This window comes from Lygodium microphyllum, chromosome 26 (genome assembly GCF_053477565.2).
Source record: "Lygodium microphyllum isolate KBCC chromosome 26, Lygodium_microphyllum_v1.1.10, whole genome shotgun sequence".
Taxonomy (NCBI): Eukaryota; Viridiplantae; Streptophyta; class Polypodiopsida; order Schizaeales; family Lygodiaceae; genus Lygodium; species Lygodium microphyllum.
Genome location: NC_141160.1, coordinates 69,050,633 through 69,066,455, shown reverse-complemented (window position 1 = coordinate 69,066,455; position 15,823 = coordinate 69,050,633). Strand labels below are relative to the sequence as shown.

Below are 15,823 nucleotides of genomic sequence, written 5' to 3'. Positions count from 1 at the left end.
GAATAGATTTATGTCCTTAGATTAATTAATTTTATGAATTTCACTCCAAATTGTGCCCTTCATTGGAGATCGTTGATAAAACATGCCAAATTTCACTGTTTGTCACACATACTATACCAATAAGTTGATTTGACATCTTAACACCCCTCAACAAGCACAAACACATCAATAGTTTCTAAGGGCCAAGTCTCAATATGCCATCAAGAAGGGTATTTCCATGGAGGCATGCTTTGGATGTTACATGTTCCCATTGATTGAAAATGTGTCTAGCAAATGCTTCCCACATCTAGCCTCCTAATGGCTAACAAGCAATAGGAGTGGTCAAATTCAAAACTTTGTTGCAAGGAGTTCTATTCTTTACCTGCAACCTGGCCCAATTACTATCGAAGAAAAATAAGGATGTACATATACACATACACAAAAGTAGATGTCTCATAAACAAATAGCTTGCATACAAACTCACTCTCATCCTTTGCATACGTACAAGCGACATAAAAGCTCGTGTCATTTGCCTACACACAAGAAGGTAAAACAAAGGTACACATTGATTTTTCAAGCACATTGATTTACCTATGCGTAATCGTGAAAGCAACTCCAAGTTGCATTTGTCAAATTACACTCATATAAGCTCCTTATCAGCCAATCCCTTGATGGTTTAAATACGCAAGAGAGGATGATTGTGCGTGGATGGCTTTTGCCCTTGATTGCCTTAGCCAGGACGTCAAGGGCATCAATCGATCATATCATCAATTGAGGATATATAGTAAGTTGTGACCCTACCAAAAAAGCCTCCTCTTGTATCATTCATCTACTCTCAAAACATGAAGTCCTTCCTTATCCCTCTCTTTTAGACATTAGAAGTCCCTCTTTCTAGAATATATTCTCATAACTTATGCAAAAGGAGAATTGATTGGCCCCTCCAATGCCAGAAAATGCATTCGAGAACCTTTTCGCATGACTTATGCAAAAGGGGAACTGATTGGGCCCTCCAATGCCGGTCACCGTTGTAAGAGAGAAAATACATTCTAGAACCTCTTGCTCATATAGGTGGACTCTTCAGTACCTAGCTGGCCAGCAGAGCTTCGACGCCTCTTCCATGTTTTTTATGTGCTGAGAACGAGTCAAGATGGCGGGTTTTCGGAATCATGACTGATCAGGAATTATGCAGTGCTGAATTGCCCCCATGCTGGCCGGTTTTCTGTTGACCGGTTGCCACTTAGCAGTCATCGGCTTTGAATCGGAGAGTGTTGCGTTGACCTGCACTCTTTCTTGGACCTGGATGCTGGTGGGTAGCTCTGGGTAGATATAGATAAAGCTCTCATCGAGATAGGAAGGGCCAAGATTTCCCTTTATCGAGCTCGACTTACCTTGAGTTGTGACCAATTGGATTTTTGGATTTTTGGATTTCCAGTCTCACCTTGAGTTGTGACCAATTCCCCTTCAGAGTTTTGAAAGGAAATTTGGCCCTTTCCATAATGAATGTGAGCGTCATTAAGCTTAAGCCAATCCATTCCGAGTAGATACTCATGGATATCTAAATTCATGACTCTGAATTTGACCGAAGTCGTCTTTCCTCCCAGAAAGATGACCACCTTAGCAATTTGCCTGATACAAGTAACCTCACGACCATTTGCCAATTCCACAAGCAAGATAGGTGCTTCTATTGTGGCTATTCCTAATCTTTTTGCACAAGCTGGTGAGATAAAGGAATGTGTACTGCCACAATCAATTAAGGTCTTGAAACCTTTACCTTGATAGTCCCCGAGAACTAGCGATTCGGCCCTTTCTTATAAAGAGCGGCATGGACTGTCGCCCTTTCAAACTCTGCTTCCATGGTCGGATCTTCTTCTTCTTTGCACATTTGCATATTGGCAACGTAGGTGGTTCTTTCTCTGCCTCGGGTAGTGGCTGCATGTCCACGGCCAGTTCCTTGGAAAGGTGCTTGGCGATGTCCTCCTCCAAGCTTGGGACATTACCTTTGGAAATGATCAGGCTCGTTCTAGTGAAAACAACAGAGGTTTCGGCCATTGCTTGGAGTAGGAACAAAGTTGTTGACATTGTTAGTCCTTGCTTTCTTTCTTTGTCCCTGACTTTGACCTTGAACTCTCTTTATTTGAGGCCTAAATGTTCCTCTGTTCGGGTCATTATAAGACCAAGTTTTCTTACTTCTTGGTCTAGTCTGCACCTCCTGAATTATAGGGGCAGCTCGAATGAGTGCGTCCTGTAGATTTGATGGGCACATAGATTCGAGACGCGTATTCACTGGTGGATTCAAACCAGCACAAAATTTTGACACCTGCTGTGTCATGTCCATCTGTGGCACATACTTAAGAAGTGAGACGAATTTAGAATAATATACATCAAGAGTGAGTCCCAGCTGTTTTAGCTCGTAGAACTCATTCATTTTCTGCGTGCGATACGCAGGTGGTAAGTATCTTCCCTGCATGGCTTTCTTCAGCTTCTCCTAGGTAATGAATCATTCCGCGATCCCTTGATCTCTGCACCATTGCTTCCACCAAAGCCTGGCTTCGCCGGTGAGCTTCAGCTTGGCAAGCATAGCCTGATTGGCGGGTGCAGTACCGGCTACTTCAAAGTAATCCTCCATGGATTCAATCCAAATTTCAGCATCTACTTGGACGGGACCTGCCTCTTTCCCGTCGAATTCGGGTGGCTTAATATGCTTGAGAAGAAACTTCTTCGCCTGGATTACAACAGTACTTGATGTAGGAGGTGAACTGGGATTCTGTAGCTGGGGTTGTGCCTGGATAAAGGTTTCTTAACGTTATTACTCGTTAATCGTTACGATTTATATTTCATCTCCATTTCAGCTATCAACCAAGCAATCTAAGATGCACAATTTCACCTCTCGTGTTGAGAGCTATCATATATATACACCTATGTATAAACCCCGTTTGTGTAGGTTTTGGGGCTACTCCCTGATCCCTTTCTTCAACCTTAATTTCATTCCATTTTGTAAACATCAACTGAAGATCACGCATGCTCTTCATTATCTCATCCAAAACCTCCTCTTTTATAGTTGAACTAGCATGCATAACTAGAGAAATAGCCATAGAAACAATTGGCTTTGTTGCAAATTCTAGTGCTTTGCAAAAGGTGGCAAACGTAGTCCCTGTACCCAATCTCAATTTCACTATTTCCTTCTTAACAATAATATTCACAACTTTTGTTACATGCAACCACTTAGTTTTAGCCATGTTTCCATTGTCTCATCTTCCAAATGGTCTCTCAATTTTTCCTACAAGGCTCAATCTATAGATTTCAAAAACAATTCTTTAGTCCACATACCATGCATGAAGTTCTGAAGGAGATTCAACCCTGAGATGTCATCAAAAAGCTTGATTATGCTAGAGGCATAAGTCCCCCCCCTCCCCTTCTTCTCTTCATCATGTGCCCCCTATCCATGTATTTTCTTGTTGTAAACTTTCCACATCAACAACCTCCCCCAACACACAATTCCATTCAGTCCCTCCAAAGGCTCCCAAAGTCAATCATTAAAGTCCCTCTTTCACACCTAACTCATGCCACATACAAACCTCCACTTGCCTAAGTTCCAAATTGACTTGGCACTTCATCCTCTTCTAGCCATGTTCAACACTTTTCATTGCACCCACAACTAAGTCACTCCATGAATAAACTATCTTGGAATTCTTGTCTCAACATGCCATGTATGCATTCTATTGAACTCCTTAGAATACTACTTTCCTTCTAATTTCATACCATGGACTTAAACTCTCATGACAATGTTTGTACATGCCTCTACCTCATTCTACTACTTTTCAAGAGAACTGGCTACATCTTTTGTGCTTTCTTATTTGCATTGCCCATCCTCCCTTTTGGGTGAGCCCTTAGGAAGGCCCACTTCTCGTATTTGGAGTCAATTCTTGCTCGTACGCAAGAGAGGATGATTGTGCGTGGATGGCTTTTGCCCTTGATTGCCTTAGCCAGGACATCAAGGGCATCAATTGAGGATATATAGTAAGTTGTGACCCTACCAAAAAAGCCTCCTCTTGTATCATTCATCTACTCTCAAAACATGAAGTCCTTCCTTATCCCTCTCTTTTAGACATTAGAAGTCCCTCTTTCTAGAATATATGCTCATAACTTATGCAAAAGGAGAATTGATTGGCCCCTCCAATGCCAGAAAATGCATTCGAGAACCTTTTCGCATGACTTATGCAAAAGGGGAACTGATTGGGCCCTCCAATGCCAGTCACCATTGTAAGAGAGAAAATACATTCTAGAACCTCTTGCTCATATAGGTGCTCTTCAGTACCTAGCTGGCCAGCAGAGCTTCGACGCCTCTTCCATGTTTTTTATGTGCTGAGAACGAGTCAAGATGGCGGGTTTTCGGAATCATGAGTGATCAGGAATTATGCAGTGCTGAATTGCCCCCATGCTGGCCGGTTTTCTGTTGACCGGTTGCCACTTAGCAGTCATCGGCTTTGAATCGGAGAGTGTTGCGTTGACCTGCACTCTTTCTTGGACCTGGATGCTGGTGGGTAGCTCTGGGTAGATATAGATAAAGCTCTCATCGAGATAGGAAGGGCCAAGATTTCTCATCTTTGTCAACTCAACTTCTGCCCACCTTATCTGCATTGTATCAAGTTCCATTTTCACGTCCCTTTATCGGGCTCGACTTACAGTATTCTTGCACATACAATAAAAATAGCACTGCCGATCAGAGCTATCGATCGAGACTCGAGCTGAAGTCAATTATTAGCTAGCAGCTCGCGCACAGGGGGCGATCACTTAGTTTCTGCACCTTCTCAGTGGTAGTACAACCTTATAATATAAAATTCGGCATGATGTCGACCGCAGGTCTCCACGAGCCGAGGAGGATTGATCATGTGTTGATCATAGTACTGGCGTCTCTATACTGGGCTGCAGCGGCCTTAGTATTGCAGCAAGCCGAGGGGGCGGCGATATGCGCAACCCAAGACCGGGCGGCCTTGCTGAACTTCAAGGCGGCCGTGACCGGGGACCCGTCCGGCTACCTGGACACGTGGAAGGCACAGGCGTCCAAGGCCAACTGTTGCTCCGGGTGGAGAGGCGTCACGTGCGACGCCGCCACAGGCCGCGTGACAGGGCTGGACCTCTCCAATGCGGGCCTGCGCGGAGCCCTCTCCCCTTCCCTGGGCTCCCTCTCGGCGCTCCAAAACCTGAACTTGGGCCAGAACAGCTTCCACGGCCACATCCCGGAGTCCTTCGGGCGCCTGGCGGCCTTGCAAGAGCTGGACGTCTCCCATAACAAGCTGTCCGGCCCTCTGCCTCGCTCGATAGGCCAGATGGCCAGCCTGCAGCGCGTCAACATCATCGATAACGCCATCGATGGCCCGATCCCTGCCTCGTTTGGGCAGCTCTCGAGCCTCTACTTCGCCTACCTTTCCAACAACCTCCTCTCGGGCGTGGTGCCCGACGCCTTCACCGCCAACCTCACCAGCCTCTTGGAGCTCTACCTGGACCACAACCTCATCACGGGCCTGCCCAAAGACCTCTCCAACCTCAAGCAACTGGGGATCGCCTCTCTCGACGGCAACCCCATCGGGCCGAGCGCCGACCGCGTGTCCGGCCTGGCCACCCTGCCCTTTCTCGGCGAGCTCCACCTCAGTGGCTGCGGCCTCTCGGGCCCTTTTCCTCGGTGGATCGCACGCCTCTCCGCGCTCCCAGGCGTCTCCGACGACATCACTCCCTTGATCGACCTCTCCAATAACGCCCTCTCAGGCCCCATCCCACCGGAGCTCGGCCACGTCGCCTACCTGGAAAGTTTGGTTCTGGACCACAACCAGCTCTCGGGCGCCATTCCCGCTTCTCTGGGCAACCTAACCTCGCTACGATTCATATTTTTGGACCACAACCAGCTGACCGGCAGCATCCCTTCCACTTTCGTGCAGCTCCAAGGGCTCCTCAACTTCAACGTGTCCTACAACCATTTGTCAGGAGAGATCCCTCAGCAGGCCCCTTTCACCACCTTCGACGCCTCCTCGTACCAATCCAACGCGGGCCTGTGTGGCTCTCCGCTGCCTCCCTGTCCCGCCAGCCACCATCGTCGCCTTCTGCTCACGTCATCGTAAGGTCGTCCAATATACTATTTTCCTGACTGATGCCTACACGCTACTCACGGTTCCCTTCCTCCCATTATGATTATATTGCATTTTGTCCTTCGAAAATCAAGGCCACATGAATATGTCTTGCCAACATGTTGGAACTTGTGCAAACGGATAAACAATGCAAGAGGGTTTTTTTTAAATGTGATACTATTATATTGATTGAAGTAACGAATTTCCAACACTCTAGGAGTGTAGCAGGTCTCAGAACCAAAGGGCAAGTGATACCAGTCTATGGATTTGTTTTGAAAGCTCTATCATTCCTCCTATCCCAAAGAAATTTAAGAGTGACTACTGAAATCAAACTAAGCAGCTTCCATGTGGCATCATCCGGATGATTTCGATCAGCAAAGAGCATTGTGGTGAAACTAAAGTCGACCATGAGATTGGCTTCCTTCAACCACTTCCTAACCCTATTCTAAACCGGGGTAGTATGGCAAGAGACCCAAAATAAGTGCTCCTCATCCTCTTCCTCCTATTTGCAAAGAGGGCACAAAGAGACATGGCATCCTCCTGGCTAAATGAGCCCTTAGGGGAAGTTTCTTTGTACTCAACCTCCATCTAAAAATGTTAAGCTTGTAGACAGGAGTGGCTTTCCACACATGCTTGACCCTGCACTTCCACGTGCTAGATCTAGTCATGGGGCAAGAAGATATCCACTTGTCACATAAGAGGTGGGGTATAGCTAGGGATGGGGAGGAGAAGCCGAGTCTCTTATGACATTTGACCAGTTGTGGGCTAGCAAGTGACTGGATTAGCTTATTGGGTACTATTGTGCTTGTAGTGGGCTAGTTAGGTCTCTTGTACTACCTGAACATGTTTGCCATCTATACACTTTCCAATTGATTCAATCCAAATAGGGCACTAATATCCCTAGTATCCATTAATTGAGAGTGAGCACTATCCCAGACTTGGGTCCAAGATTTTAATCCCTTATCAAAAAGTTTCTTTTCCAACCTAGGATTGCTAGTTATTGGCACTGATGGTGGGGGATCAAATGTGAATGGATGTGCCCATATACTAGAGTTCAAGGTTGAGTCTCCATTCCTATTTGCTGTTGCAGACCACGATGCTTGGGAAATAATAGATTGCCAACTCCTCACCAAAGCTTGAGCTGTGTCAAACTATGGAATTTTAATAGGGCACTGATAGTTGCATATTGCATCCTGCCACCTAAGTTCATACCATGAGTTCCCTTTGTGTATTGATGAGATGATCTAGCTTCTTAGGATAATTTCCCAAGGTTGCTACTCTTCCATGTAGTGAATGACTTGAAAGCAAAGTCACTTAGCTTTCAAAGCTAGTGGTTTAAGCCCTGCACCTCCTTCAACCTTGTCCATGGAATTAATCACATCCCATCCTATTTGGGGCATCCTGCAAAAGAGGCATCTATGCTCCATAGGAGGTGCTTAAAGGCCTTTTCTATGTGAGTCCATGATACATTATTGAAAACAAACAGAGAGGCCATGTATACTGTTATTGAATCTAAGAAAGTCATGATCATAAATACCTTTCCTACAAGTGAGATGGGTATAGTGAGCCACTTGCTTATCTTGACACCTATCTTTTCCAAGAACCATAGAAAGCATTATCATGTTGTAATCCATATTCCAATAGGTACTCCTAGCTATTGGATAATCTCCCCAAGCTTGATCATTTTGAATCCATAGCTTAGCATCCAAGGTTGAGGGTCCTCTCACATGAGTGGTAACAACTCAATCTTGGTACAATTGATGACAGACGAGGAAAACTCAGCAAACTCATTGAAAGAGTCCATCGGTGTGTCTACTAAGGTCTTTTTGGCAGCAACGATAGATGTACTATCGTTTGAAAAAAATTGAGAGGGGGATATTGATCCATCTAGCATTGGGAGCTCACAAATAATTCCATCCTGCACTTACTTGTCAATCTTGTGTAAAAGAGGATCAATGATTAGTGCAAACAAAACCAATGCCAAGGGACAAACTTAGCAAATGGACCCCTTGAGAGGGAATGCCCCAATAACACTATCATGTATACTGATGAATCCAGAAGCATTCAAGAATAGAAAACTCATCATGTTCCTAAAGATAGTGCCAAAGCCAAATGCTTGGAGAACACCCTTGATGAAGCACCTATTAATTTTGACTTAGGCTTTGTTGAAATCAACATTTACCAAGACAAACTCATGTTGATGAGACAATGTAAGATCCATTGAAAAAATAATATTAAATATTGCATCTTGAATCTTCCTTTTATAAATGATGTCATACTACCTAGGGTGGATCAGCCTTCTAGGAGATGCTTAATCCTCATTGCCAAGGTCTTAGCAAGTACCTTATAGTTGAAATTTAACATTGTCAGGGGCCTCCAATTTGATACTTTTGTCGTATGATCTTTCAACATAAGCTTAATAAGGCCCTGGTTATCTTCCTCTGATAGAGTTCCAATCAGCCTAACTAAGTCATCAAGGCCACCAGGTCCTGACCATAGGTGTCCCAAATAGCTTAGAATAATAGAGCTAGGTCTATTAGTTCCAAGTGTCTTGCCCTTCTTCATCTTCATAACAACATATTGTAACTCTTCAAGGGAGAAAGGCCTCTCAAGCACCAAGGCATGTGTTATGGTTATCAATACAATAGTTTCTCGCATGAACCTTTCAACCCTAGTTTTATAACCGAGGGAATTAGTTGGTTCAGTTATGACTATTGAAGGAAAGTGTCTTTCAAAAATCCTAGAGATCATGGCTTCATCCAAGTGTACATGGCCTTGCTCATCTTCAATTGCTGAAATTATTTCTTTCATTTGCTTGATCTTGAGCGAGCTAAGAAAGGAGGAATTGGGGGCATCCCCTAGGGTGATCCACTTTCCTCTCAATAGCACCTTGGTTGTCTACATAGAGTTTTCCTCCTTCTTTTTCAGGAAACCCTAGTACTCATAAGGAGGGCCTACAACACGAGCATCTCGGATCATTACTGAAGCACCAAGCAATGAGCTCCTTGCATATGTTGTATCTCTAAAACTTCTCTTCTTGGCTTCTACTAACTTCCTTCCATGTTCATTAACAAGGCTAGTGACAGCATAAGGCAATTCAACCATCTCAACTCAAGTGTTGCAACACCAATTCTTGTAGATCTCCATGTGTCTTTAATGACCCTGACAAAGGCTTCATTCTCCAAGAAGTAGTTGAATCGGAATGGAGGTGGTCCCTTCCATGTAGTACCTATGACAGCCAAACTAAAAGAGATTATAATCAAAATATGATGTAAAGAAGAAATCTCACTTAGCACACAATGTGTGACATGCCCACTTAGCCAGCATTCTCCCAAAGTCATATAGAAGCAATCTAGGTGACATGCATGCCATGATGAACCAACATCTTTATTATGTTAGGTGTGTAGAAAACACTGGTGCTACCAAGTGCTAGAACTACTACATCACGAAGCTTACAGACCCTTTCAAAGTTATTCCATGCTTCAATTTCCTCCAGCATCATGCATCTCATACCGTGAGTACGATCATTAGGAAGGACATGTCCCAATCAATAGGGTTTTTTGGTCCTGAATATGGTGACCAATGGCCTCATATTGTCAAGCTCTATAAGTTGACATATTGTATCCATAAAGTGAAGCCATATTAAATTTCTCCCCCTACATTTCCAACTTCACTGCCACTACACCACCATCTCCTAATCTCTACACCAACTCGGGCTTGAGGTGTTCCTTAATAAGTAGGAGGGTCCCACCGCGACCCCTACCTCTGAGGTCATGGAAAATAGTGTACCTTGGGCTATTCAAAGACCTATAAGAGGCTTCATCTAGCTTCACTTCCTAGAGAGCAACTATATGCAGTTTGTACCTGTGGAAAATTCCATACAAAATTTGTTTCTTGAGATCAAAACACATTCTCTTGATGTTCCAAGAGAACATTTTAATTTTAGATGTGCTTCTACAATGATTAGCAATGCATAATTAATGCATCCATGAATTCATGTCGATCAATTGGAGTATAATAATTACAATCAACCAATGGTTGGTAGGTAAGTCCACCACCATTCTTCTTCAGCTAAACTCTAGGTTGTACATTTTCCTTGTTTGAGTTAGAGGAGGTAGGTGGCTTAGGTTTAGACTGTGGTTCTTTCTCAGCACCGTCTATTATAGCATGAGGAACTTGTTGGGTAGAGGAGGAGGAGCAGGCCCAATGCTAGTGGTCCACATTCTTGCCCTTCTCTTTAGGTTTATGATCACTTGAAAATGATGTGGATGACAATTGAGTGGGCGAGGCATTTCCTAATTGATTTGGGTCTGTGCTTTTGTTTCTCCTATGCTCCTCTTTGCCCTTATCTCCCGCCAGTTTCTAGGGACATGCTCATGCAAAGTGTCTAATACTATGACAATGATAACATGTATCCAAAAAAGGTGAAAACTTGACACTGAGCATGATCCAAAGGCCTAAGGGGCCCTGCAACTCAAGAAATTCAAAAGGTTCATAGCGTTGATCACAAATGATGTAAATGTGGTGCTCCCCCTTGAGTAGGCTCGAGGAGTTTGATACTTTAGGGGCATACAGAACTTTTCCAAGAGTGACTGCAATGGTTAATCCTTCTCCAACTAGCCATGGGGGCAAATCAAGTAAGAAGATCCATACTAGGCATTCATGTCGAAGCACACCATCTAATGTGAAGGTTGACGACCACATCAAAGAATAAACCAGATTACCTCTATACCCAACAGATGAGGCCAAAACCCAATCCCTTTCAACTTTTGAAGCCAATACCACTAGACAAAAACCTTTCCCGATAAAGAGAAATTGGCAAAGGGTCACCTTGCCCTGGTATCTACCCTCGAACCAACATCAAAAGTCTTCCTCCAAAGAAAGGCACCCCAAGTAATAAAGATAAACACCATATGACAAAAGTGTAGCATGCCTCTACTTAATGCTATCAACGGATAGAGCCATTGATGCCTTATGTACCCCTTGATAGCTTTGGCTGTGCATTCATTGTTGTGACACCCTTGGTCCTCTAGTAGAATGGGCTCAATCTAGCCATGTCCTCTCATTGGGGCTACTTAAGGTTGGCTTGTAGCTTGCATTTGCAAAAGGTTGCACAGTAGACATGTCGACTCTTTGACAATTTAGCAAGCCTGCTTGCATGCGTGACATGGAGATGTGTGTGTCTTCAATCCAGTGTAATGGTTTTGCCACTACCATCTTCCCATTTTAATGTAGTTTTCATAGGCTTCTTCATAGCATACAACAACTCTCACGTGCTACACACTCTCCCTATTTTATGTAAAGCGAATTGTTCGAAGGATGTTGTGATCTCCACCTGAAAGAGGTAATTTTTGGCAAGTTGAGGCCATGGCCTCTCATGTTTGCATATCCATAAGGTAAACTTAAAACTCTAAGCTATGCTCCCATGTCTAGTGGTTGTAGATATATACACCTTTCATTATAATACAACAACACTTTCTATAATTCATTTTAAAGAGAGAAAACTTTTCCTCGATGAAAGGAAAGAAGATTTACATGTTCCACCAACAATATTGGTCTATAGGAATGAATGGGAATAAATCTTGAGCTTGAAGGCCCTCATTAGCAAATTCACCACCTCATCCCAACCAATCTAATATGTCTTGGTGTGCAAAACTTTCGCCCAACCAAGACAAACAACTAGTTCCTTTTGTTTAAGGAAGTATACAACATATCTCCACTCCAAAGATGGCTTGGTGAATGTTTTATGCACACATAGCTTCAGTTGCTTATGTCTATAATATCCATGATGAAAAAATGTTGGCCCAACCAAGACAACCTACTAGTCCTTTTGCTTAAAACAATATATAGCAAATCGCTATCCCAAAAGATGGCTTTGCAATTGTTTTATCCACACATAACTTCACTTGGGCATATTGCTAAGACAAACAATTGAATCCAAACATCAACAAAAGCCTATTATGATGTCATGATCTCTAGCTATCACATCCCCCAAAAAAAAAACGCACACAAACAATGATATGACCTCGTTAATAGTTTCAACCTTCAAGATCATTATGGTCACAATATCAATAATATTTAAATAATTAAGATAGTGAGATATCTCAATTGTAGAAACTCATTACTAACATTAGTTATAAGGTTCATCATCGCTACACAACATGATTAACACATTTACATAATCATGTTACCAAAATTTCTAGTTTGGAGAAGCAATTTAGCTATAATCCCAAAGTAATCCAAGTAAATGTATCCGCTTCTTCCCTTGATCATATTTTGTCTGTGGGTTCTGTCCCATATGTATCTCTTTGGCATGCCCGTTTGGGCCATATGTCATTGAAGGGAATGAAAATGCTTTCTGGTTTGCAATACTTACCGCCCCTTGATTATGCATGTTTTGATTCATGTGAGCATTGTCTTTATGGCAGGCAGACTAGGTCTACGCATAAGAAGTTTGGTAGGCCACGCATGAGTGAGCCCTTGGCATTGGTACATTCAGATGTCTATGGGCCCATGCCTTGTCAGTCTATGGGTGGTGCAAAGTATTTTGTTACTTTCATAGATGCTTTTTCATAGAAAGTTTGGGCTTATCCCATTAAGCTGAAATACGATGTCTTGGTTATGTTTCAGAGATGGCTTGCATTGGTTGAGAACCAGTCTGGGTATACATTAAAATGCCTAAGGACAGATAATAGGGGTGAGTATGTCTCACGTGCTTTTGAGCAGTTATGTGATGAGAGGGGTATTAAGCATCAATTGACCGCCCCCCTACCCCCCCCAAGAATGGTTTGGTTGAGCAAATGAATAGAACCATCCAGGAGCATGTACGCAGTATGCTTAGCTATGCAGGTCTACCACAGAGCTTTTGGGATGAGGCAGTTAGTACAGCTGTGCATATCATAAAAAGATCACCTTCTAGTGGTTTGGATTTTTAGGTTGCAGAGGAGGTATGGACTGGAAAACCTCCCTTTTATGCACATCTCTGTGGCTTTGGATGTGAGGCATTTTTCCATGTGCCTTGGGACAAGAGAAGTAAGCTGGATCCTAAGAGTGTCAAATGCATTTTCCTTGGTTATGGGGATGCAGGCAAGATGGGTTACCGTCTCTGGGATCCACAAGCACAGAAAGTCATCCACAGTCATGATGTAGTCTTCCAAGAAGACAAGATGCATAGGTAGCCTGAGAGAGTTGTTGAGAACCGCAGGGTCATATTTCAAGAGGAGTCGAGAGTTCCCGCATAGCCAGTTGGACAGCCTACAACTGCATCAAATACTCATGGTCAAGGTGTTGGACAGGTAGCTGGGCAGGCAGTAGAGCCTGCCGTGAGACAGACTGCTAGAGACAGACATCCATGTGATAGATTTCAGCCCTCGATGCATTATGTCTTGGTTACAGATGTAGGAGAGCCTTTTACTTATGATGAGGCTATGCGCAAGGGTGATAGTCACTCCTGGGAGAGGGCTATGCAGTCTGAGATAGACTCCTTGCATAAGAATGAGACTTGGGATTTGGTTTCCTTGCCTAAGGGTAATAAGACTTTGCCATGCAAGTGGGTGTACAAGCTGAAAAGTACCCCTGGACACCCCAAGCCGACATACAAGGCTAGATTGGTAGCAAAGGGTTTTAAGCAGGAGCATGGTGTGGACTTTGATGAGGTCTTTTCTGCTGTGGTTAAGATGACTACCCTGCACTTAGTCTTGGCTTTGGTTGCTCAGCTTGACTTGGATTTATACAAAATGGATATCAAGACGGCTTTCTTATATGGGGACTTGCATGATGAGATTTATATGGAGCAGCCTAAGGTCTTTGCAGAACCTGGCAGGGAGCACCTATTGTGCAAATCGAAGAAAATTATTTATGGCTTGAGGTAGGCACCTAGGGAGTGGTATCATAAGTTTGATGCCTTTATGCAGTCACAGGGCTACAACAGGAGTGCTATGGATCCATGTCTTTACACGAAGAAAGCCGGTGATGGTTCTTTATTGATTTTGGTACTTTATGTGGATGATATGCTGATAGCAGGGAAATCTCATGATGAGCTAGATGCTCTTAAGACTCAGCTTAAGAAGAGCTTTGAGATGAAAGATCTAGGACATGCCTCTCACATACTTGGTATGCGCATTAGACGCAACAGGCATCAAGGACTCCTCTACTTGTCACAAAGGGAGTACATTCATAAAGTCCTTGAGTGCTTCCGCATGCAGGACGTAAAGCCTATTGGCTGTCCATTGACTTCTTATGTGAAGGTATCACAAGCTGATTGTCCGCAGACAGATGAGCAGAGGGCCGAGATGGCCAAGATTCCCTATGCATCTACAGTGGGCAGTCTTATGTATGCCATGATAGCCACTCATCCAGATATTACCTTTGCAGTTGGTGTTGTGGCACGCTATATGGCTACACCTGGCAAGAAGCATTGGGATGTCGTGAAGGGTATCATGAGGTACTTGAAGGGCACTACAGATATGTGCATATACTATGGCAGCCAGGATACAGGAGTCGTGGGGAACACTGACTCTGATTATTCAAGACATGCACTTGTCAATCTTGCGGAAGGTGCCAGCCTTGGCACCTCTCACAATCAGTCGCAGCATAGTGCCTGCAAAGTTCAGTGTTAAAATTGAAGAGATCAATGTTATGCAGCCTGAGGATGTTGATGATGATTATATCCTTGCAGCTTCTTCTAGTGCTTCGCAGACGACAGAGATACACTCTATGTATGCACAGTGTTGGCTCTTGGACTCAAGTGCGTTCTTTTATGTGACACCTGCTTTGACATGCAATCTCATATCAGCTAGACAGCTTGATGACACAGGTTATCATGTATCTTTTGGAGACTCTACATGGAAGATCACTCATGGAAGACTTATCGTCCACTTTGTCTTTCCCCTTATCTTTGCGCCTTTCATTGCGCAGTTCATGGCATTGTGGCCTAATATGGCCCTTTTTCCCATAATGGTGACAAGTAACATCTGCATTCTTGCCACAGGATTAGCTACGTGACTTCCCATGAGACTTGGACCAAGATTTCTGAGAATCCCGTCCACGGCCACTGCCACTACCATGCTTTCCATATCCATCTTTCTTACCTCTAATTGTCATAGCATGCGACACACGAGAGGCATCCAAATTCTTACGGTTAATCTCTTCCTGCAGAAGAGCACTCTCAACATCAGATAATTTCAAGGTAGTAGCAGAGGCACATAATGCAGTGCGGAATACATCCCATGACTCATTAAGAGTACCAAGCAAGAAAAGAGGAGTGACATCCTCTGCAAAAGTGATGTCCTGCGAATTCAAGTTTTTGAGTATAGCATGGAACTAGCTCAAGTGAGCAGACATAGTCACATTCTCCTTCATGCGCAGATCCATAAGCTGCTTCAGCCAATACATCTGACTTGCTGAACTTTTCTTGTCATAGAGATTCTTGATTTTATCCCACAGCTGCCATGCACTCTGTTCTTCCTCAAATACATTGTAATGAACCTATCCTGTGAGAGATAATAGAATAGTGGACTGGCATAACTCATCAAGCTCAAGCCATTCCTCATCTGGCATAGTTGCAGGCGGCTGCCTGCTCAACCTCAATGGTTTGATCTGTGATTTCTGCACCAACACCTGCCAAATCTGGCTCTTCCAATAAGAGTAATTCCTACTATCAAGCTTAGTGATGTTGAAAATAGCATGATCACTAGAGGAACTTGCCATAATGTAGGCTGGAAGAC

The 15,823-nt window shown here is 43.7% G+C and overlaps 1 protein-coding gene across 1 annotated transcript; it reads left to right on the top strand.

The window, feature by feature from the left end:
• Positions 1–4,585: 4,585 nt before the first annotated feature.
• LOC148013372 (uncharacterized) lies at positions 4,586–6,247 on the top strand. The gene has a single exon (XM_087668267.1). The coding sequence runs from the start codon at positions 4,824–4,826 to the stop codon at positions 6,090–6,092; it is 1,269 nt and encodes a 422-aa protein (XP_087524393.1). The 5' UTR covers positions 4,586–4,823; the 3' UTR covers positions 6,093–6,247.
• The last annotated feature ends 9,576 nt before the right edge of the window (positions 6,248–15,823 follow it).